The sequence below is a fragment of the Protopterus annectens genome, chromosome 11.part0, assembly GCF_019279795.1.
Source record: "Protopterus annectens isolate FY-2018-M chromosome 11.part0, PAN1.0, whole genome shotgun sequence".
In the NCBI taxonomy this organism is placed as follows: Eukaryota; Metazoa; Chordata; order Ceratodontiformes; family Protopteridae; genus Protopterus; species Protopterus annectens.
Genome location: NC_056745.1, coordinates 1,223,072,689 through 1,223,097,641, shown reverse-complemented (window position 1 = coordinate 1,223,097,641; position 24,953 = coordinate 1,223,072,689). Strand labels below are relative to the sequence as shown.

General features: G+C 39.0%; 1 protein-coding gene across 3 annotated transcripts in view; it reads right to left on the bottom strand.

Moving 5' to 3' along the window:
• MAPK8IP2 (mitogen-activated protein kinase 8 interacting protein 2) overlaps positions 1-24,953 on the bottom strand; it is a 788,562-nt gene that overhangs the window by 191,347 nt on the left and 572,262 nt on the right. For 2 of the 3 annotated variants that reach the window (XM_044088602.1, XM_044088603.1), the window contains exon 5: positions 9,609-12,422. In XM_044088602.1, the coding sequence (XP_043944537.1) occupies positions 9,609-12,422 (2,814 nt within the window). The remainder of the gene's footprint in view (positions 1-9,608; positions 12,423-24,953) is intronic. The other variant, XM_044088604.1, reaches the window with a different exon arrangement.

Here is a 24,953-nt window from a genome sequence, read left to right as displayed (position 1 = left end):
TATTTGAAATTTCCATAATGACAACAGCCCTTCCAGTTAATGCATTAACATACGGTGTAATGCACACTTACATTTCCTTTAATGCTATTCTTGCTCATATGAGGCAATATGAATTAAAACCCATATGAAAAGATTTATCTCACCTGTCTTAAAACAACATTGGTGTTCTTCATACTTATCACTTCCAGTCTTCCACACTAGATAAAATAAATTTCATATCCATCTCTACCCTATCATACAATCAACTATACCTCATCAACACATACACTAAGACAGTAGGAGATAAGATAACTACCACCACCAACATCTACAGGAAGAGACAGTGCACTATGACATGAACATATTATAAAAGACAAATCCCTTTATATCACAGATCAAAAGTAATACAAAATACATTGGTAAGTCCTTGGTCACTGGGATATTGGTACTCAGCATTAAGTCCTGCCCTGGGATTCTGCTGCAAGAGAAAATTTTATGAACCAACACAACTTCTACTTAGCCTTACTGTCTATTTTACATGAGAGGACCTTAAGCCTTCATTATTCCCCCCCCCCAGCTCCAGTCGGATGAAACTTAGAGAGCACTCAGCACAAGCACATTCAGCACATGTTATGTGTGTCAAGAAACTAGAGGGCTGGCATGGCAGGGCAGATTAGGTAATAAAATGCTGACTTACCTACCTCAAAAAAATAAATGATGAAGAGTTTGAGACTGTCCATTTGTTTTCGACCGTCATGAAAAAGTAACAACACCAACAGCAACACAAAGTAAAGGCTTTTTTAGCTGGCTGACAGACTCAGGAATCCACTCCAGAAATCTCTGTTTCCCCATAGCAATCAGTAACCAGCAAGCACCCAAAGAAAGTTAGTCAGGAATCTCAGGATGGAATCAGGATTCAAAAATTTTGGCAGCAATAATAGCAAGCAAGCAATATACAGCAGCACTCAACACTAGCACCCGCGTACTGTATGGTAGCAACTGTAAGAAGAAGAGGCTAAGTTCTGTTAATACTGATTGTTTCTCGCGCTCTTTTTCAGAAAGAGAGTGAGAACCAATCAGTAGTCACCCTGCCATTCATGTCACGTACGTGACTGCGGATGTGGCAGTCCGCCCCCCCTTCCATGTTACTGTGCGGTTACCGCACAGACTTCTGGGCATCACACACTGATGCAAAACTCTCCATAGTCTGGACTGCCTTCTACAGCAGTCTGAGACAGTCCAGCAACCAGATGAGGAAAAAAAAAATGGAACTCAGCGAGCATGCGCAATTCGAGTGATGGGACTTTGCGAGTCAGTCGGACTCATTTCTTTATGCAAGTTAGCCAGTTTTTTAATTTAAAAATATTTTTTGTGCAAGTGTGCTTTTTTTTTTCTCTCTCACAAATCTGGGGGGGCTGCAGTCCTGTAGTCCGATGCCATGAGCCACCACTGGTTATATCCCATTGTGTGGGTATATGTTGCAGGCAATGATTGTCATTTGTATGGGTGGCTCATACAGTCTCCAGGTGGTAAGGTGGTAACTGTGGGAATAGTGGCTGTACCATATTGTGTGCACCTACTACATACGTATCTTACTATACATATCTCTGCATGTGTATGTGTAGTTACATATATATATATATATATATATATATATAAATATATATATATATATGTATAGGTATCCTAGGGATGCCCATGTTGTGTCAGGTCCTGGTTATGGGATCTGCAACACTTGGTAGTGTATTGCAGGGTGGACGTGTTTGGCTGTGGGGGGGTATACCTATTCATAGAAGACGTATATTGTTTGGGGCCTCTCAACCCCATTAACGGTGCATGTGGACATATATGTTTTTGTTAATTTTTCATTGTTATCTACAGATGTATGTCCGTATATACCTATATAGATATATATATATATATAAATATAACTATGTCTGTATATACCTACATAAATATATATATCTGCTTACATATATATATAACTTGCTGTATATATTTAGACATATAGATGTAGACATATATATCTATAGATGTAGGCATTTGTATGTATATATGTGTATATATGTATGTATATACATATATATATATATATATATATATATATATATATATCTATATATGTGTTATATATATATATATACATATACACATACACATATATAGATATGTTTTATCTATTTAGATATTAATATATACACACACACATACATCTACACATATATTTCTTGTACTGTTGAATGACTGGGCTGGATGATATGTTTGTAAAAACATCAGGGTCATGTATATTTGACATGGTTTAGTGGTAAATCCCTTTGGCTATGGTGTGCAGGATCCTGGGTTTGAGCCTTGCAAAGGCTGTTTATTTTATTGCTGGGCAGAACAAGGGCCATTGGATACAGAGTGATTGTAAGCGGGTTTGCGTGGAGGTAAGCACTGCTAACTTCCAGTTAAAGTTTCTTATACTCAGTTAGCTTCTAAATTCGTTAACCAGTGTAGGCATTGCTTACCCCTGTGCAAACAGGCTGAAACTTGCTTACTGCTGCTTAAAAGTGCTTACTCCTGCTTATCCCTGCGCTAATTTCTTTAAACGAAAAGAAAAAAGGGTTGATAGGAAAGTGGTGTAAAAGGGGCACAAAGAGGGAAAGACAGTAGGGAAAATAGCTAGGGATGTGCAGGAAGGGTGTGGGGAAGGTCCATAGCTGCCCATTTCTTCTAAAGCAACAGCTATGCATATACACTGAATTTGGAGTTAGATTTGGACACTCAAACCCCTGGGAGGGGGTGAGGATAATAATAATAAGTTGTGATGCCAGTTAGACCAGATTACATGTGTCCAGTGGACACGTGTGGGAAATTGACAGCTATGTATGGGGCGAGATTTTATTTGGGAACAGATTGCCTTTCTTGTTTTTTGTCAGGTGAGAGTGGGATGTTGGGGAGGGGTAGTAGGTATATTTGGGGAGGTAGGTTGGGTAGGTTAACAGACAAGACAAACAAGATGCATACAGGGGCGATATATGACACGTGGGGGGAAAATGCCTTGATGGGAAGGGGTGTTGGGAAATCGGAAGCCCATGAGCCCCCTAGTGGAAACAGTGGGACTGAGGTCCCCACCCATGGGCAGTCACCACTGCACCTTCACAGCCCCGATGGTGGCTGTGCTGGGGGATGAGTTGCAGAGCCAGACTGATGCTCTAGTTGCAACACATGGCCCTCGAACTGGGGTAGAAGATCACCAAGCTGCTGGTTGAGCTCTCTATGCACCATGACCCCAACCTGGCAATGGGTGACAGGTTCCTGTCTGCGCCCGCTCCTGGGAGGGGCGAGCCCCATCCCCTGAGGTGGTTCCACCCAAAGGTGGTGCAGGACCAATGGACAGGGAGGCTCTGGGTTGGGCCCCAGACATGCTGGTGCCCAGTGCCATGACCAGCTGAGGTGGGACAGGTGGGTCTGCTGGGACCAGCCTTCCCAAACAGGCTATAGTGTTTAGATTTCATCATGTGTGGATTAGTAATAGTCAACACATTCCAGGGTTAGGTATAACAGCATGCATAGATATTCCCATTAACCCAGACACCAGATACGGAACAGTTGCATAACAAACAGAACACATGCATATATAGGACCACATGGGTAATAAGAACAGCATGCAAGTACATTGATGACACCATGCCACCAATGTTGGAATAATTCATTATAGCACATGCATGGGAACCATGAAAATATTTATTAAACAAATGGACATTATCAGAGTCAACATACCAGTTGGGGTGGGTATGTTGATTATTGTTGGAGATATGGTGGGGGGGAGAAAGATGTCAATTAACAACTAGTATATTCATGTAGTCCACATTACTTTCCTAGTCAGTGCTGTTGTCTGTACCTTACAAGTCTTACTACACTACCCTATAGCCTTAGTTTGGACAGTTGGACAGTAATATGGCTGTTGTCATCATTATACATGAACTGGTTTTACCTGCAGTATACACCTCTTACCTGGTATGCCTGTGAAGGGAATGTTTGTTAACACTAACTAACTGTTTCTACACATACTCCAGATTCCGGGTTGATGTAGTACACATAGCTAGCCATCTCTTTCTGCACAGACTCTGGCCATGTGCTGACCACATGCAGGTGTGCCGGGACATATCTAGAATATTGCCCTCTTCAACCTTTAGTGACCTGACACACACATACACATGCTTTCCTACACAGTTATATTATGTAGCACAGTGTGGGTGCCAATGATCACTGATACATTATTATTCATGGAAACTGCAACACTCACAATTCCCTACAATACCAGAGTGAACAGTACCAGTACAGGTTGTAATGGTCTTTATTTCTCAGCACATTGTTCATATCCAGCGTACCTGTGGGAGCAATGTTTGTTAGCACTACCTGACTGTTGCCACACACAAACTTCCAGATCACACATTAGTATTATGCACATACATCTCATTCTGTTACTGTACATACTCTGGTCACAGCTTGAAAACATGGGGGTGTAGATAGGAGAGTAATAAGCCAAGTATGTCCTAACAGTTTCAGGAGTTGCTACAGTGACAGGTTTGTTCTCATATTTGTTTGACAATCACTTGTATTCCCTGTTTGCTGGCTAAACATCTGGCATCATCCCACAGACTTACCAGGGGGATAGGCAGCAGATATGGGCTCATCTGTACAGTTGTGGGGTATGATTCTGTATGCAGCCTACTTCCACTCCCAGGATTCAGACCATGGCTGTGTCTGCTACAACTTAAACACTGTCCATCACAGTTGTGTCTGCTATATAGATATTGCTGTATATCTCCTATCTGCTTTCTGTCTTATTAATCCCCTGTGCTTTTGCATTCTGACCTTGTATTGCAACACTTATACAGATTTCCTAGACAGTAATATTTTGTAGGACAGTGTGGATGACAGTGATGTGTAATACCTCATTATTCAGAGCAAATGCATCAGTCGCACTGCCATACAATACCAATGTAAACAGTACCAGTACTGGGTATCATTCTTGTATTTCTGGGCACAGTGTTGGTATCTAACAGACCTGTGGGAGGAATGTTTATTAGCACTACCTGAATATTCCCACACACAGTATCAGATTCCACATTATTATTATGCACATACATCTCACTCTGTTACTGTACACACTCTGACTACAGCTTGACAAGTTGGGGGTGTAAATGGAACATATGTGGCTTCTTAGTCTCATAAGATATTGGGGAGTTGCTAGTGTGCCAGCTTTGTTCTCATAGATGTGTGTCAATCAGTTGTATTTCCTGTTTGCTGCCTATATATCTGGGATCATCCCACTGATTTCCCAGGGGGACAGGTTGATAGGCAACAGATATGGGCCACTTTACTGGACATTCTGGACATATCTGTACAGTTGTGGGGTATGATTCTGTATGCAGAGTACTACCACTGGCAGGATTCGAACCATGGCTGTGTGTGCTAAATAAGCAACAGTTCACATCTCAGTTGCATGTGCTATTTGGGTTTTTTTGTCTTAATTTCCCTGTGTTCTGTCTATGTGTCTCTCAGTTGTACTAAATGGCCTCTGGGGATTACACCTGTCATATACAGTCATTCCTACACATTCAATTTATGGTGCATGGTGTGGGTAATAGTGCTTAATACAACAGTACTATTACATGATTGCGAATCTACATTACCATGTGATACCAGAGTATACACATGCAGTCCAGCAGTTAGACCTTTATTGTCAGGCTATTACACTTATTTACATAAAAATGATATGAGACTCTTCCTGCCATATTCTCTAGTGTATGCAGTACTTGCCTTGCACAATACATGTTTTATACAGGCAATTAATTTACTACTACTTTTAGTTTTATTTCCTATGACAGTAAATGCATGACTATTACTGACCTGCCTCACATCACAACCTCGCCAGATGACTGATGTGGGCCACCTGGTAAGCGGCCCACTCCATTGCAGCTGTGGGGGACATAAGAGGAATATTTAGCCATACCTATCCATGATATACCTGATTTGGCAATTATTACACACATAGTGGGGTGATACTTGCACACAACTGGAACATCCCCTGCCGCTCTAGCCTCTTGGATCCACTGCTCCAAGAGGTCCCCCTTACGCTGCTTCAGGTCGGCATAGTGATGCCTGACCTGCTCACCAGTTCAGGGTGTGCCAGTGCCACTGGTGAGGTCACGGGCAAGACGGTCCCAGGCCTCCACCTTATATTGGGAGCCCTGGTACTGGCCCTGCAGCAGTCTCTGATCAGGGTCTTTGACAAGGAGTCCTGCCATGACTCTGGACTCCTGGATGCAACAGGGCTGCACCCGAAAGTGCACACCTTCTCCCCTTCCTGACATGGTGCCTGCAAGGGGAAGCTACAACTAGTTATGAGATGTATTTCCGCCTCTTGGGTTTAAGTAGGGCCAATTTCCCACACTTTTCCGTGATTGGCCAGTTTTGAAAAGGCTAGGCTATGGGCAAACCTGCTTACCTAGGATTGGCATTGTTTAAAGGGGTATAGCACTGGGCACAGTCAGTTAGCTGACCTACACATTGCTTACACCTCCTAAGCTGGCCTGTGCAATGCTTAGCATTGCTTACATTAGACTTTGCATTATAATTCCTTTTTGGCATTGATTTATTATTCATTACACCTTATATGTATGCCTGGTATCTATGATTCATGCGTACATACACTGTATGGGGTCCTTGTGTTTTATTGGGGACTTCAACACTCTATTACAATTACACCTGACTTCTGGATTTACTGCTGTACTCCAGTTCACATATTTATGTTATGTAGTGGATTAAGGCACATATGTCTGTATACTGATTCCTTTCACAGGTTCAGTTTGGTTTTACTATGGTGAAGACTTGTCTGCTGATACCTCATTCTTCTGTACTTCTGTGATGGCTTGGTGGCTAACTACTGTGACTTTGATGTATAGAGTCTTGGGTTCAAGACCTGCATGGCTGTTTATTTTGTTGATGGGAAGAACAAGGGCCATTGGATACAGAGTGATTAAGGCACTTTTGAGCATTTGTAAGCGGGTTTGCGTGGGTTTACACAACGGTAAGCACTGCTAACCTCCGGTTACATCTGCATACAAAGAGTTAGCTTCAGAATTGTTTAACCTGTGTGTGCATTGCTTACTCCCGCACAAATGGGCTTAAGCTCACTTACTAGTACTTAAATATGCTTACTACTGCTTATTGGTGCTTAAACCTGCTTACTAATGCTTTATTCACTATGATACTAACATCTCACATGTGCATTTACTGCAGTGCTCCAGTTCATAAATATATATTATTTAGTGGGTTATGCAACATAAATATTAGTCATAACGTGCTTTGCCATGGAAAATGGAATGTGCTGCAGTGAGACTCAAACCGGGAATGCCTGCTCGTAAGGCAAATGCTCTGCCCACTACACTATTGCTATGCTGCTTCATTTTTATATATCTTTCTTGTTATCCTCTTCTGCCATTTAAGCTGCATTAACCATAGCTATGCGATGGGCACACCCGGGCACCTACGGTTAGCTTTAATCGGATTTAAAAAAAGATAAAGGGTTTGTTCATTTTATTTCTGTATACTTTTGCTGTTGTACACAAGGGGACTGTTGGTGGGGATATGCGGACACCAATGAGCGGTCTCGCTTATTTCTTAACCCTTTCTGTTGTTCTTCATTGCGGGGGTGTGTATATTCTGAGAGCTCTGCTCTCAGACACACCCCCTGCACTCTTACATGCTCCGTGTAAGGTTAGGAGCTCAGGCAGCGTGCCTCATTACTATGCATGGTGCACTGCCGTCCTGCTCCTAAACAGCCACCTCTTTGCAGGACTAAGCTAGTCCTGCATGGAGGAATAGTAAATCCGGGGGACAAAGAAAAAAAGCTGGCCTCAGTATAACAGCACAAATCAATTACGTGGGTAGGGGTTGTGCTTTGTATACCAATATGTGTTTTACTAAACTTCTCAGGCTATATCTTTACAGCTGTACTCTAATGACCAAACCTCTCAATTGCTATGACTTAGGCATAGTGCTATGATTTTGACCATCAGATTTAGCCTTTGTCCTCCTGGATTTATGATGTTCCTTATAAAGGCAGATCTGTTTTGGGTAGATACTTTATCATATGCATAAATTGAGCCTATACAATGATTCACAACAGCTAGCTACATAAGGTCTAGTATATAATGACCTTCTATTGTGAAAAATGAGAAAATGCTCCTCTTACTGATCATCTGCTATGATTTTTAAAGATCAGTGCTGTGACTTTTAATACTTGGAAGTAGAGAGGTATGCCAGTATCAGTGTGTAAATAATATATTACTTACTCTCTCTCCAGCACAGTTTTTTGCTTAATTATATAATGGCCTTTAACATCAGTAAAACAGTGTCAGTGGTGCACAGGTGGCACACCTGCCTTTGATGCAGAAGGTTGTGGGTTCTATTCCCTCACCAGGTAGATCAATTACTGACACTGCAGTGCAGCTGTCCTTCAGATCAGAAAGTAAACCAAGGCACCATCTGCTTGAGCTGGTGGTAGCTCAGGTGGATACGAAAGATCCCACGGCACCTATCAAAAGGAGTATGGAATGTTCCCTGATGCCCTTTGCCAAATTTCCCCCATTAGTATAAATATCACTTTGGGTCTCCCCTGAAAAGAGTCTATTAGCTTACTGGGACTAACATGGTCAGCAAAGGATAAATAAAAGAAATAAAAATACAGTGTTCTCAATACCGCAAGCCTGCTTTCAGAGTGACGTTAAAAACTCATGCACGATCAGTGAAACACCTAATGGCAAAAGAAGTGTGGTGCTTCACTATCATGACCAAACTATGCCAGTCATGGATAAACCCTGCAGTACATACATCCATCTATCACCCACTGGTAATAGCCTCCTCAGTATGGGTTGCTTGAAAAGTCTGTATCCCCCATTCACAGATGCACTGAACGACAGTGAAATTTATAGTGTGGCTTAAACAAGTTTCCTATAATTTTCCTAGAAATTCATAACCTCTTGCTGGTTACTACTTGCCTTTTCATCTATGTAAATTGACAACATAACTTCTGCTTCTATGTCCCCCAACAACATAACAACTCTGTCTGCTATGAACTCAAATGTAGTTGATTTGTTAAAAAGGGTTTGGAAACATCCAGATCAAATGAGTTACTAAGATAATGATACAGTAGAGCTTGAAAAGTGAGATTAACAAGGCATGTCAGGTGTCATTTATGGGATGGTGCAATGCATCAAATTTTCAGACAGGTTAAGTGTATATAAATAAATAACAGGAAAATAAAAAAGTACTGCATTTATCTTAAAAATAAATAAATAAAAACAGACTCAGAAGATAGCACTACAAATACAAAAATAAAAAAATAATATTGTTTTCATCTAACACAAAAGTGTCTTAAATGTCTCATGCGCTCATTTTTGTTTTGTTTTATTTTGCTGCTCAGAATATGCAAATTACAGTTGTGCATGCGACTGATCTATATAAACAGCATAAATGAATTTAAAACATTGTCTAACTTCAGTACTGGTAAAAGGAACCTTCAACTTTAAGTTACAATTGTTTTTCATTAGATGTAGGAAAAAAATCTCACTTACTAGAAGATCTAGATGTGCTGTTCACAAATACATTCAGGAACTTTTTGGAAAATTGCATGTCACCTTCTGGAGAAGAATCCTCTGATGAGTTCTGGATTTCTGGCCTGATCATGTCCCTTCCAAACTCAGTTTCAGCTTCAAGGTCACAGTTATCACAGATAGTTGAGATTTCACTGTCATCACTAAGGACTGAAGTACACCTCTTTAGGCTAACAAGTTCCAACTTTGTGTTCTCGTCTACAACCAGAGTATACTTTACAGAGTCATAAACTAGTGATTCATCTAGGTCCCTGGTCCTCAGTACAGCTGATGGGGACATAGGAGCAAGGTTACTATCTGGACTTAAGGGGCCATCAAGGAACTCATCACAATATGGAGAATTCTTTAGGGACTCAAAGTAGGGGACATCATCTTCATCTGTTGAATATGTCAGATTAAAACATCTGTTAGTTTTTGCTGTGGAAACATCTGCAGTGACATCATCTGCCTCATTCTCGGATGGAGCCAAGTCTGCCTCTTCTGTCAAATCATTTACATTCAAAGTATGAAAGTCCATCTCCTTCCTTAGACTACAGAATCTGTTTTTACTTCCATCAGGTGTCTTAACTGGGGAGGTAGTACCATCTTCTGAAATAACCAGAGCAGCTTCAGATTTATCTGGAGTCACAGGGCTTGAGGCAGCAGTTTCCAGTTGTATGCTATTACACTCTATGTGCAGTTCATTTTGTACTTCACAGTGCTTGTAGGCTGCCATCTTGCTAACAATATTTGCAATGTCCCTGTCAGCAAATGCAGGAACAATTATGTCATTAGTTGGGTTACTCATGTATAAGCAAGCACCAGCACGAAGTTCAATAGCTTCTGGACTTGCTTTACACTCTTCATAAGGTGATGTCTTCTTTTGGGTTTCATTGTTTGGCTTGTATTTGATGTTAGAACTCTTAGTACTATAGAGGACTACTTCTGGCTTGTGGTCTGAAACCTTGTCTCTTATTTCATCTGGTTCCTCTCCAGTCTGTGGTGACTCATAAGAGTTTTGATGTGTCACTGTACCAGCAGTGTGCTCCACTGCGCTGTGTTTGCTCAAAGCTATACTAATTTTTTCTATATCCAGTTCTAAAGGATGAGATAGTCTGTCATTGGCAGAAGGTGATTGTCGGAAACAGTCATCTGGACATGTTATAGGAGATGAACCTTCTGAGATCATTTTATTGACCAAGTTGCTCAAGAGCCAGGGTGAGTCTGAATCCTCACTAACATCAGGTTCTGAATCTGAGTCAGAGTCATATTCACTGTTGCCATCTATGTCAGGCATGAGCTTTGGTCCAATAGGAAGGTAGAAAGACCTCCTGATACTCTCTAAGCTGTGGTCTGGTTCAATTTTCAGATCAAGCGGCCTAGGGATTTGCTCATCAGTGTGGTCTATGGGTGGTAGAGATTCATCAAAATTCACACTTTCATAATCATCTTCAATCTTTAACTCTGATGATGAGTCTACTTTAGTATCAAAACTGTAGCGACTATAACAATCTGGACTTTGCCGGACAAATTCAGACTGAATGTCTGCCTCAATAGCTGATGAAGTAATATCACTGATATCAGATTTTGTCAGAAGTAATGAGTCCTTAATGCCTACAATACCATCTCTCTCCAGTTCTACATCTATTTCAGCTTCTGAAGTAGGAGAACTAGCTTCTTCAATAGAGTTTGTGAGATGTGAAGATCTTCCACTGCTGCTGTCACTGGTGAGGTCCAGTTCAGTCTCAGATATTGATGATATCATGTTACCAACAATATTACCACCACAGGCAAATGCTGCTTCTATCTCTCCTTCAATATCAGAGTCTGAGCCTGGGGAGCTAAGGTCATCACTATGGTGACTGTGCTGCAGGTACTTTTTGGAACTTTTGCTGGTAAGATCTGCTTCAATGCCTGGATCAGATGAAGGCGAACTTGTTTCATTAGAGGATATAGATGGACGGCCAGCTATTGGCCCAACAGAACTGCAGTGAGCAGATTCCACTGCTTCAAAGAATTGCCTGTTTGAGGACATTTGACTGTGAGTAGGTTCTGAATGAAACAAATTACTTTCAAAACCTAATGGCGAAATATCAGCTTCATCTGATCTGGGTTCAGAAGATGTTTCAGTTCTTTCACATTCAGGATCTACCAGAAAATCTTTTTCTAATTCTTCATCAGACAGTGGAGTTCCAGCATCATTTATTGGGTTGCTTGGTGTCAGGCATTTACTAGTGGTATCAAGGGTGATATCTAATTCTTGTTCTGGACCTGCCTTGGTTTCTAAAGTCAGTGTGTAAGTCTCACTTGCCCTTCGTGATGGATACAATCTCATGCTGCTGCCATTAGCCGATTCCAGCTCTGTATCAGAACCTTGAGAAACATCATCATCATGGGCCACGTTAGAGGAACAGGAAGTAGTTCTGATGTGATGGAGCTCCATTCCTGCATCTGAACTCGTGGACATATTTTGATGGCCAAAGGACCCTGTTGGAGAGAGACATGATTTAGGTGACATCTGCTCGTCATGGGATGGGGAATGTGGTGGAAGTGGTGAACATGGTAGAAAGGGTATGATGTTCATATTATAATCTTCCATATGTTGCTCAGGCTTTTGGTTACCATATTCCAAGCTGTTAGGCCTGTTGCCTTCACGATCATAAAGCTGAGGTCTGTGTGGTGACTGGGGATGTTCAGCTTCTGTTGTGTCACGGGATCCTGAATATAGACCTGTTGTACATGTTCTCTCAGAGTGACAACCATCTTGAATACATGAATGGGAAGGTGTTGAGTGTTCTGCAAATAGAAAGACTAGTTACTTACAAAAATATGTGTAGAAAAACTTTACAGCAGCAAATTTCATTTTTTATCATAGTACTTGCAGTTTCCATGACTGCATGACAATGACTTATTTTATACAAATAGTTCAGTCTGAAAGTAATTTTAGTCACATTCATTTAATTCTCTGCAAAATAGTGCAGCAAAGTAGAATGGCTTAGGCAGGACTTGGGTCAGAAGACAACAAAAGTGCATTTTTGAATTTGCTAGTTTCATGCTAACTTTTAATATGTGAATTTGCACGAGAGAATGAACACTTCTTTGATATCACTTGATATTCATTTCACAAAATAAATGTGGCCATTTCCCAAAGGTATATATGCAAGCAGTAATGCATGGCAGGGTGTGTATTACTGTGGAAATAACGCATGTCCAGGGGTGTTCTGAGGCCCGATGCCCTACTGGAAGGGTGCTATTTCCACAATAACACACACACACTGGAGGGTAATATTGACCTAGAGAATGGGCTGTCTGTTAAATTGTTTTATATTTTTTTTGTTGTAAATTACTAGATATATTTTTATATTTTTTTATGTAAAATAGTTCATCCACCTAATGTTTCAAAGCTGATATAGTATACACAACTACTGTTGGACAAACTATTTTACATCAACAATATAAATGATGTAAGTATAAAATGTCTACAAATACAGACACACACACACACACACATATACACACACACACACACACACACACACACACACACACACACACACACACACACACACACACACTCATTCAGAAACACACACACAGAGACAGACACATTTACAAAGAAACACACACACATTCAAAATCATAGACAAAAATCACACACACACACACACACACACACACACACACACACTCATTCAGAAACACACACAGAGACAGACACATTTACAAAGAAACACACACATTCAAAATCATAGACAAAAATCACACACACACACACACACACACACACACACACACACACACACACACACACACACACACACACACTCACACACACAGACAGACACATTTACAAAGAAACACACACACATTCAAACATTCAAAATCATAGACAAAAATCACACATGCACAGACACATACATACATAGAAATAAGCACACTCACTGCACTTAATATCAGGTTTGCTGAGTAAACAAATGCACACATGGCTCCTTTAGAGTAAAGGAATTAAGAAAATGAATGCAAGGCAAAGCAGATCTTTTTCCACATTCCCCTCAAAAAATTGTAAAGCATATCAACACTCTCCCTCCACCCTTTACTGTTCCTGATTTTGGTGCTTAATTTCCTGGATAAATCAACATGAGATAGTGAATTAAATTCAGTCAATAAGGCCAGAGCTTCTTTAATGTCATTAAAAACAAAAAAAAAAAAAAACATTCATAATGGTTAATGGGAATGTATATTGTAGTCGGCAATCTCTCTCTCCATTTCCTTCTCTTGCATGCACATACACAGACAGAAACACAAACACTTGGACATGTTCTTTCTTTTTTCAACTTTTTATTTAAACTGTATACTCGCTAAACAACAAAGCACCGTTTCGCGTTTGTAAGGTAATGGCAGACATTAGCTTTTGTTTACAATTTGAATATCACAGCAACTTAATATGCTGCAGTAAAGTAGCGGACACTTTCTCAGTGGGCATTACCTGTACATTACCACCCTGTTGGAGAACGTTTCTTCTCCAGTCAGTATGGCAGTGTAGAGATCACCCGTTGTCTCTATATATACAACATATATTATTGACTTTTCTCTCCCTATTTCTCACTGGTCTTTGGAATCTAAGCATCTTACCTGGTTGCTTTTGTGAAGGCTGCCAGCCTAGCTAGATAGAATTTTGTAAATAATTATATTTCAGTGTAAAGTTATATTAATGTAATCCACAGGCTTCTTCACAAATGTAAGAAAACTGTGTTAAATGTTGAACTTCAAAAATGTAACCACAGTGCACTCTGTTGGAAGAAAGCTGATAAGTCAAGCATTGTATGACTGATCTCAGAGCTCGGAGACAAGATGTCTAGGCTAAGACACTCCTTCTATTGTTTTGAGACCAGAGTTAATTGCTAGATTTTACATATATAAGGTATTTTATTGCTGTGGCCTCCTGCAGGTGCACATTACAAAAAGAAATGTAAATTCTAGGTTTCTGTTAGCCTGGGAAACCAGAGAAGTGTCAAGAATTATGTAATGCGAAGCAGTACTGTGTTATCAATTTAAGGATAGAAAGAAACAACATAATTTTGCATTTGTCTTCATAACTGACCACTCACCAGCACTTGCTTTACTCTGTCTGCATGTAAGTAGGATATTAGACTTTAGTGTTTCTCTTAAGAAATAGATAGAAAATAGTAAGTTCAGACCAGCTGTTTTCTATATTTATGTCAGACTATTCTACAGTATTATTTTAAGCATTTTCCTGTGATCTCTGAACTCTTGACTAGCATTGTGTTGAATTGAGAAGATTTGTCTTGTGTTTTTATTATTTATTATTAGATATTTTTAAACCTTTCAACTGTGGCTGTTTTGTGTAGTGATAATTTAAGCTCTAGAGTACATTGCATGTATATAGTGATACTGTACAAAGCCACTCCAAATAAGCCTTGCTGTTAGTCACACTTACTAATTGGATAAGAATATTGCTCAGTATAAATTGGACACCCTTTGGTAACGGCCTTATTAGTAGCTCATATTAGTGGTTGGTGGCAGCTGGTACAACCTTATAGACTGGCAAGAAGGGCCATAGCTAGAGAACCTGTGCCAACCTTCCCTAGGAGTGTCTGTGTTTGTATATAACTCATATCTCAAAGTGTGTGTGTGTCAGCTACTTGGGCAAGGACACAAAGCACTGGCTGGACAGAGAGGGTGCTGGAGGCTTTAGCTTGACCACTAGGCTGAGATCTGTACATACCCTATAGCTGTGCCATTACAGAGTCTTATTGGGGATCTGGAGAGAAAGGGAGAAACCAGCCCCAGACTGTGATCTCTGTGTGCTCTTAAGAGAAATTGTACTTTACTGTCTGTGTACTTGTCATCCTTGAAAAAGAGAAAAGCCCTGCAAGTAGGATCCAAGTGCAAGGCAAAACAAGTTATCAGTAACTGAAAAAAATGCCAGCACAAAACTCAGTATATATCAGCAACAAAACTACAGCAACACTAAGGTAAAACTTAAGTGTTTTAATACATATTGAACAATTCAATAATCCAGACCGGTTTCAGCCTAACATGGCTTTCCTCAGTGGAACAAGAAAAGTACAAAAAAAAAAAAAAAAAGCTTTTAGTTTTGTTGCTGATATATACTGAGTTTTGTGCTGGCATTTTTTCAGTTACTGATTACTTGTCATCCTTCCCAATGTGGATGCCCCTCACTGGTGTTAGTGGTGAGGGCCAGTGCATGGGCGTCACAGCTTTGATAACCCATTTGCTGCCATCATCTCTCAGACAATAAAGCTAAACCCCACAATCGTGTACAAAGGCAAGATTTTTTTTAGTGATCTACCTCATAAATTACAGTCCTTGAGGTGTGCTGTAACTCTTCCCTTGTCTTGGAACCTATATCTTAACTGCGCCCGCAACATCCCATAATGAACTTTCATTGTTCTTTTCCCAGTCTCTTCTGTGGTTTGCAAATAGTACAGAGCATTGATTTGCTTACTCATGGTTAAGGAAGTTGAGAATAAGACAGCTGCACATTTCTTCCACTCACTAACCTGCCCTGTTTCACACAGGCTGCTACTCTAAAACACATTGTCAGTGCTGTAGTAGAAAATAAATAACTAAGTAAATAAAGTCATTAGCAATTCAGGTTGTCAGTGTTATAATAGATACTGCCATAATTACTGACAGCAGCTGATCAGCATAAATAAATAAACAAATAAATAAATAAAGCCAATGTCAATGCCTCAGCAAGTTATACAGTTGCCTAGTAGATCAGAAGATTGTGAGTTTTAATCCAACATCAGGTGCTTGGATTCATACTGAAATGCTGATATGCTACTGCAATGTTAGAGAAGATGCTGTACTCCTAAAATCCCAACCTTCAGAAGGGATGTTACACTAAGGTACCATTTGCCTGAGCTTGTGGCAGTTTAGATGGATGTTAAGGATCTCTACAGATGTGTTACTGTATGCACAAAGAACATTTCGCACAGTTTAAAAAGCTGGAATCTGGGCTCCCAGCTTCTCAAACATTTAAGTGTTGAATACATAGTATGACACTGAAATAAGGCATACTGATATTGACTACAAGCTACTGGTACCAGTTCTTTAAAGAACCATACATCATGTATTATGTCCCCTTTACAGAAGGTAAATGATTGATTATTTATTGTTTATTTATTGAGATTTGTTGACCGGGAAAGTCCACAGGGTCAGAAATTCATTTTCAGTGGAGGCTCAGGGAGAAAAGCTCCACAATAAGTAAAATAACATCAGAATACAGTAGATATGTATGTACAATTTTAGAAATAAATACTTTAAATTATATAAAAAATATACACAACAATTATGCATTACAGTTGCTCAGATTTTATAAATATGAGGAAGCTTTTGAATAAGTATCTAATGTACAGTGTGTCACTTTCAATAATTATTATTTCAATGACATTTTCATAACATTTAGTAAATAAGCATTTCAGACTGTACTACGACATGATATAAACAACTGTAGTACTTTTTAGCCCTTGTATGACTTCTGGAACTATAAACAAGTAGAGTTTTAGTCATTCTACCATATCTCAAATATTGTGGAGATAACAAATTGGGGGTGTTAGCTTTGTAGATATGGATGAAATTTCCCTCTCAGAAATTCTAGGAAGTTCCTCTAGATAGTCTGGACTTCCATCATCGTGGAAGAATGAGTCATGGGACACTACCATATCTCTAACCACACTCATTCCACATCTCTGATACTTCTGCACTTTTTGAAGCATTACTCAGTTATCTCTCTTTATGAGACATGATATATTTGTTTTAAACATGTCTTATTTCTGTTGAACAACTTTTCATCTGTAGTTCGAAGGATCATTTTTCCTCAGAAGAGCTCCTTCTAGTTGTACCTCTCCAGAACTTTCCTGAATCATCATTGTATCTCCATTTTCCTTCCTTCTTTCTCTAATGGAGGAATTCTTCCTTTCTAACGTTCTTTAGTCTGTCTTACACCTAACATAACTCTTCAGGCAGTGGCAATTATACAGGTGCAGGACTCCTTCCTTTCACTCCACAATCCATATGTAGCTGAGATCAGGAAATTCTAAACCTTTGCAATGCAGTATTTTTATATTCCATTAATACATTTTAATTAATGCTTTGTTAACCAGCTGAATTGTAGTTAATTTTCACAAAAGGCCAAGAGATAAAAGCTCCACGATTAATAATGAAATGCAATTGATGGTAGCGCAGCACATGTAACAGTAGATAAGGTAAAACGAATGAGTCAAAACTGACAAACAGTAAGAGTAGGAAATAGCAAAACTTGTTGTAAAATTGAAAATATGTGATGGCTACTATGTGCCTTCAGACAACTGTCCATAAAAGAAAGAGTAGTAAGGTTACTAACCTCAGTTTGTTAAATTCAGACTCAGTAAGATTATGACACACCCATAAAAATTATCATCACACATATGGTTCTGTGAAACAGAAAATGGAAGAAAATGAGGGCTGGGTACTATGAAGAAGTCTGAGGCCATTTTCTTAGCTCAATCCAGTAGTATAACACATTAGGTATTATAATTATTTTCAACTGCCCTTGTAGGGAACACGCTTAGTAAGCTGATGCATAGTCTGTTAGTATTCATTTTCAACTTTACAATATTCATATGGTCTCTAATTTTACAAGGGAGTGCATTTCAGTTACATAGCTAGAAATCACAGCATCCCTAATGGTTTAAGGTTTCTATATTTCTTTAGTCATGGGTTCTAGAAAACTGTAGACTTCTGGAGAATGCTAGAAGTGAGGAGAGGACAGCCTGTGTGGGTGGAGACAGCAGAAGACAAAGTGAAGTAAGAGGGAGTTAGGTTAGTGTGGGAATGACTTCAGTTTAAATGATTGCATAGATCATAATGGTATATCCAGGAGGGAGAAAGAAGAGCAAATTTGGCACGTTATATAATTGCACTATTTCAGATATACTGTCAGCGGACAGGTCAGTGAAGACAACACTGCCATAGTTTTGGAACCAGTATACTAGTGAGAGGTTTATTTTAGTATAAGCTAAGGCATATTCCCTGATACAGGGGAAGCATTCAATAATTTTTTAACGCTCAGCCAATATATAGTTTGAATGACAGGAAAGTCCAGGTGATTCCAAGGAATTTTATACTGGCAACTTTTTCAGTAAGAATCTCATGGCTATGTAATGACATGGTCAGTAGAGTGATTGTTGTCATAATAGCTACTGCAGAACAACATCTTCAAAGTCCCTCAATCATTTGTACAACATTTCTCTGAGATGAATGCAATGAACTGCCAAATGGAAGGCTCTAGAATCTGTACTGTCACACAGTCATATTAAAATCGTCATAGCCTGGGTCCACTTCATCATGTTTAACTTGCTGAAAATCCTGGTTGCATCAAACAGAGAAAATGCTTCAATAGGCATAGCTGAAACTACTTTTTTGACTGTACATGGGTAATGTCTTCCTTCTGAAGTTTCTTTAAGATCATGCAGATCCATGCATCTTCAAATTGTATCTGGCTTCACAGCTACAACTAAGGTAATTACTCAGTCAATAGATCCTACTTGTTTCTTAATCACACATATGTTCTCTACTATGCAGATTTTGTTTTCATTAATATTGTTTAAGACTACAGGTATTTTCATTGCAAGTTGCACTGCTGGTAAAACTGCAGGAACATGATATTTTCCTGGTTAAAAAACAACTCTCCACTTTTCATCTGTGCATTTATATGATTATTTTTCACTGTTTATACTAATCCTATAGTTTGAGTTCAGTTTCAATTAGTATCATTTCGCCAAGTTTTATTTATTTTTTTTAATGTGATTTGTTGAAAGCCAAACCATAGCATTGTTAGAGACCTGTGAGAGCTGCAGTACGAGTATTCACTTTTCCTCACTGGTGTGCAAATATACAACTGATATATAAGTAGGGGTGATATGGGGCCAATGAGGAGGTACAGGTAACTTTTGACCCTGAAAAATGATTTTTTTCTCTTTCTTATACTTTCAAGTTATATCAAATTATGCAGAAAGATAGATGAGATATAAGTTGTAGCACAACAATTCAGATTACACAAGTAAACCATTTCAGTTTTCCAATCTACTGAGAAGTCTAATGACTCAATATATATCTGATGCTTCAATTAAAGCAGTCTATAAACAAATCATGCACCTCTTTTTCTTATACTCATATGTCAGCATCTTCTCACGCAATAGATTTACTAGCTGGCCTGAATGAGTAAGCACCTTGCTTTCAGATTCAGTGTTTTAAATGTCTGAGTAGATCCCAATACACTGTGTGCAACGACTACTTTAAATAAAATACTTTATTAATTCAGAACTTTTCTTGACACATCTCTATCTTCCTATTTCTCTTTAACACATTTTTGTAGTTTTCATTCTGCTCACAAAATTATTTTCACAACTAAATATATTAACTTCTCACCTGAAAATAATTTTATAGTCTTTTACATATAACAAAATGGATTCCCTTACCTCAGCTTCTGCAAAGTGGAGCATATTCTAGAGATTTCTTTTTCCCATACCTATAGTCACATTGCAAACACATGTTATCAGCACCATGTTTCTATGCTTCGCATTGCTTTATAAATTTTGTCAACATGTCCGTACCCAGTGTCTTCCTTTCCTTTTCCCAAATGGTTAATTTCTCGCTTCTTACAAGGTGACAAGTCCGTTTTTCACCCAGCAGGACAAGACCCCAGTAGCCCATTTTTCCTGAATCAGGTGAGAGTGTAGTCAGCACGTTCATTCCCATTATTTATGTATTAATTGCATATTTGATTACTGGGAATGTCTGACTGGGCATAAATCTCATTTTCAGTGGAAGCCTAGTCAGAAAGCTCCATAAGACATAATACAAATTGAATGCATACAATCTTAGAAACATACAAGCAGTAAAAGAAGACAAAATAAATTATAAAAATGAGATCAACAGAAGCAAAAAAAAAGCATTATTACATCAGAGATAGGCAAAACACATACACAAAGGGGGTGCTGAAAAGTTCTAAGGACGACCAAGAAGAGAATAGTGTGGAGCCATCAAACTTACAGGTTATTCAACATATTCTCCCCAAAGTTCAACACACTTGGCACATCGTGTGTGAAGTTTCTGTAACCCTGCCAAAAAAAGTCTGAAGTCTGGTCACTGAAACACTGCTCCGCTGCTGCAATCACCTCTAAATCACTCAGTCTGAAGTCTGGACACTGAAACACTGCTCTGCTGCTGCAATCACCTCTAAATCACTCAGTCTGAAGTCTGGTCACTGAAACACTGCTCTGGTTCTGCAATCACCTCTGAATCACTCAGTCTGAAGTCTGGTCACTGAAACACTGCTCCGTTGCTGCAATCACCTCTGAATCACTCAGTCTGAAGTCTGGTCACTGAAACACTGCTCCGCTGCTGCAATCACTTCTGAATCACTAAGTCTGAAGTCTGGACACTGAAACACTGCTCTGCTCCTGCAATAACCTCTGAATCACTCAGTCTGAAGTCTGGTCACTGAAACACTGCTCTGCTCCTGCAATAACCTCTAAATCACTCGGAAACTGATGCCCTTTCAAACTCTTTTTAAGGTTTGGAAACAGGAAATAGTCAGATGGAGCAAGATCTGGTAAGTAGGGTGGATAGTCTATGCAGTCAAACCCCAGTTTTATCAAAACAACCATTGTCTTGCCAGCCTTGTGAACAGGTGCATTGTCTTGTAAAATGAGAACTCCTTTCCGCAGGTTACCTCTCCTTTTTTCTTTCAATGCCTCCTTTAATCAGCGCAGTGAGTTACAGTATATTGTGTATTAACTGTTTGGCCCCTTGGAAGATAGTCAGTCATTACAACACCTTCCTGATCCCAAAACATTGTGGTCATGGCCTTTCCTGCTGACCTTTGTGTCTTGAATTTCTTTGGCCTTGGTAAACCTGAGTGATGCCATTGCATGGACAGTTTTGTCTCAGGATCATAGTGGTCTAACCATGTTTCATCAACAGTAACTAGTCATTCCAAAAAGTTGGCACCAGCTCAATGAAAATGGCATAAAATCAACTTGGAAGTGTCCACTTGACATCTTTTCTCGCCGGCATTCAAACATTTGGGCACCCATTCACCTGACAGCTTCTGCATACCCAGCTGCTCATGGATTACAAACCCAATACATTCCCTAGATATCTGCAGTGCCTCAGCAATTGTTTTAGCCAATACTCACCGATCTGCCAAAATTGGGTCATGGACATGGTCAACAATTTCAGGAGTTAACACTGTTTGAGGCCTCCTAGACCTTGGGTCTCGAAATCTCCACACTGAAAGTTTGCACATCACTTCTTCACAGTTGAGTAAGGAGGACACTTGTCACTCAATGTTTGGATCATACATTCATGGATTTCCTTTTGAGTTTTCTTCTGCAAGAATAGGAACTTCATGATGGTTCAGGGTTCCACATTTGAAAATTCCATACTTTTCATTGACATGGTTCAATAAATGATCTGAAACAATGTCAAAACATAGCATTACAATTCTGCAAATTAGCATTTCACAAGATGAAATAACCTTTTCAGTTACAGAGACAAAGCGACACTCAGAATTTAGAAAGTTGGTCAGACTTAGAACTTTTTAGCACCCCCTCATAGATCTAGGGCACTGGAATGAATGGCCAGTGCCCTAACACACAGTAGGTCAATGTCATTTAGTCAACACAGACAGGGAGTCATCAGGTATGCACGTTCAACAATCCTCGAGTAGGGGAATAGTGCGATCTTGGTGTTACTATATATAATGAACAGGGGGTAGGGGGCTTGCCCCCCCTGCAAAAACACTTGCCGTGGGTTTACTGTGCTCCAGGGCAATCCCTGGAGCATGCACAGATGTGTTGATATTGGTGCACATACATTTAATACAATGTCCTACACCAATCTATATCTCTCTTTCTCTCTCTAAATATATATATATATATATATATGATCAGTGCTATTTAACGAACGACCATTTCACCGTATGGCCTAGCACACTTTCGTGAAAGTCCTTTTCACTGAAAAAGCACTTTCGCGAAAGTGTGCTAAAAAAAGATAAAAGTGTGGGGAAATGACTGTTGCTGAGATTGTAGCAGAGTGGGGATAAGGGAATATTTCTTTTTTCCCCACTATAGTGTGATCTCGGAGTGAGAATATAAAAGTAGAGGGGTGTGGGGGTTGCATCCCCTCACAGGGGGGGTGCAGGGGGGCTTGCCCCCCTCCATAAACGTGAGTACTCTGTTTTTTTTTTTTTTTTTTAATTTTGTTTTATAAATTTTTTTTCACACTTAAGTGAAAGTGCTTTTTTGGTGAAAAGCACTTTCGCTAAAGTGTGTTTGGTCGTTTACATTTCGTGGAAACGTGATTTCGTGCAATAGTCCTAGATCCATATTATATATACATATATATATATATATATATATATATATATATATATATATATATATATATATATATATATATATGATATATATATATATATATATATATATATATATATATATATTATGGAGGAAAAAAAGAAGTAATAAGGCACAGGAGGTACAACACTACAAAATTTGACAGGAAGAATAACATAGAATAAGAAGTGTCACAGGAAGGTGGAGAAGAAGAGGGAAGGTAGAGAAGAAGTGGATAAAAGAAGATTTAAGGAAGATAATAATACAGAATGAAATAAGGATAGGTGCTAAGAGCAATAAGAGAGATAGTGGGTAAATAGCAGATTGTAAGGAAGACGCAGTATAAAAGACAGAGTTGAGAGACAGTGTAAGAGGAAGAGTATAGAAAGGAGAAAGTGTAAGAGTAAGGGTATAGAAAGGGGAAAATCAAAGAGTCATTTCACCCTGAAGAAAGGCAAGTACAGAGCCTGGAGATCAAAAGGTATTCTTTTTTTTTTTTTTTAGGTCTATGGTGAGAGTTGAGTGTTTAGGTCTGTCTCCCCTCTACAAGAGATCTACATTTGAAGACACAAGCTCTCCTCAGTCCAATCCCTCCCCGTCACCTGTTTTAAAATATAAACCATGTGTTTGAAATCATAAAATAGTGAGCAAGTCTTATTTCTTTTTGTATATATTTTTGAGATATATTTTTAAATATCATGTTTTTAAGTATTTAATGGATGCTTTATTTTGATTGGGCTGTGTCTTATGATGTTTTTTGAAAATATTATTTAATTGAGTGATTGTTTTTACAATGTGTTATCACACCGCGGAAGGGTTTTTACCTGAAAACTTTGTGAATATTGTGATTATTGTAAGCATTAAATATTTGTGGCAGTTCAAGAGTCTAGTATTTTTATTAGATTTGTGTTTTTTATACTGAAGACTCCATTCACTGTTGTGTTGCATCCATTTTTTTTTTGTTGGTTCCTAAATATTTAATCAGGAATAAACTAAATTTCTGGGAACACACGTCCACTTCTCTGCCAGTTTCCCTGTGACAAATCACTTTCTGGTAGTCAAAGCTGCATCACTTCTCAACAACAGATGAAATAACTCAGAACTTTACAACAGGCTACCTCTGAAACAACAAAGGTAATAAGTAACTATACATCACTGATGATCAAGAAGGAACTGTCAATCAAATTAAAAATAAAAACACAAACATACTACTAATAGGATCAAACATCCTGTCTTTTATTAAAAATGGTGAGTGATTTTTGCCTTCACTTAAGACTTCACTAGACCAATTTTCCAAGCATGCTGAGAAGCATTGCAAATGATTAAAACAGAAGAAGCCAACATAACAAACATTTACACAGACCAATCATTTAGTAGACATAAGCATCCAACTCCCAACAGGAGATCAGCTGTAGTTCTTAATATATCCACTGGGGAAAGAACTATAATCACTCAATAATGGATAAACCAAAAATTTGCTCATCAACCAGTAGGTATTGAACAGGAGTCCACCACTCAAGTGTTATATTGGTTTCAAGATCAGGTACTTCTGACACTGTTTTTTTCATGCTTGGGCTGTACTGACATTTTCCATTTTGTTTGGGCTTATAGTTTTCTCATTTGCTGGCCATTCTATGTCCTTCCACATATTATGACCCCTCTGTCACTGCTTAACATATCATTCTCATAATACTACAATTTATGACCAATCTTTCCTCCATGCCATTAGCCTTTTGTGGAAGCCACTTGTTATATATCTGTGGGGCCTTCTGGGGAGCTTTGCTTTTTTGGCCCTGGAATTATGTGTCAGACAGATCTCCATTTATCTCTGAGCCTTTCCTCTTTGTGGATAATGGTCATTTTTAACATAGCTTTGTGTTCTGTATGTTTTTCATTT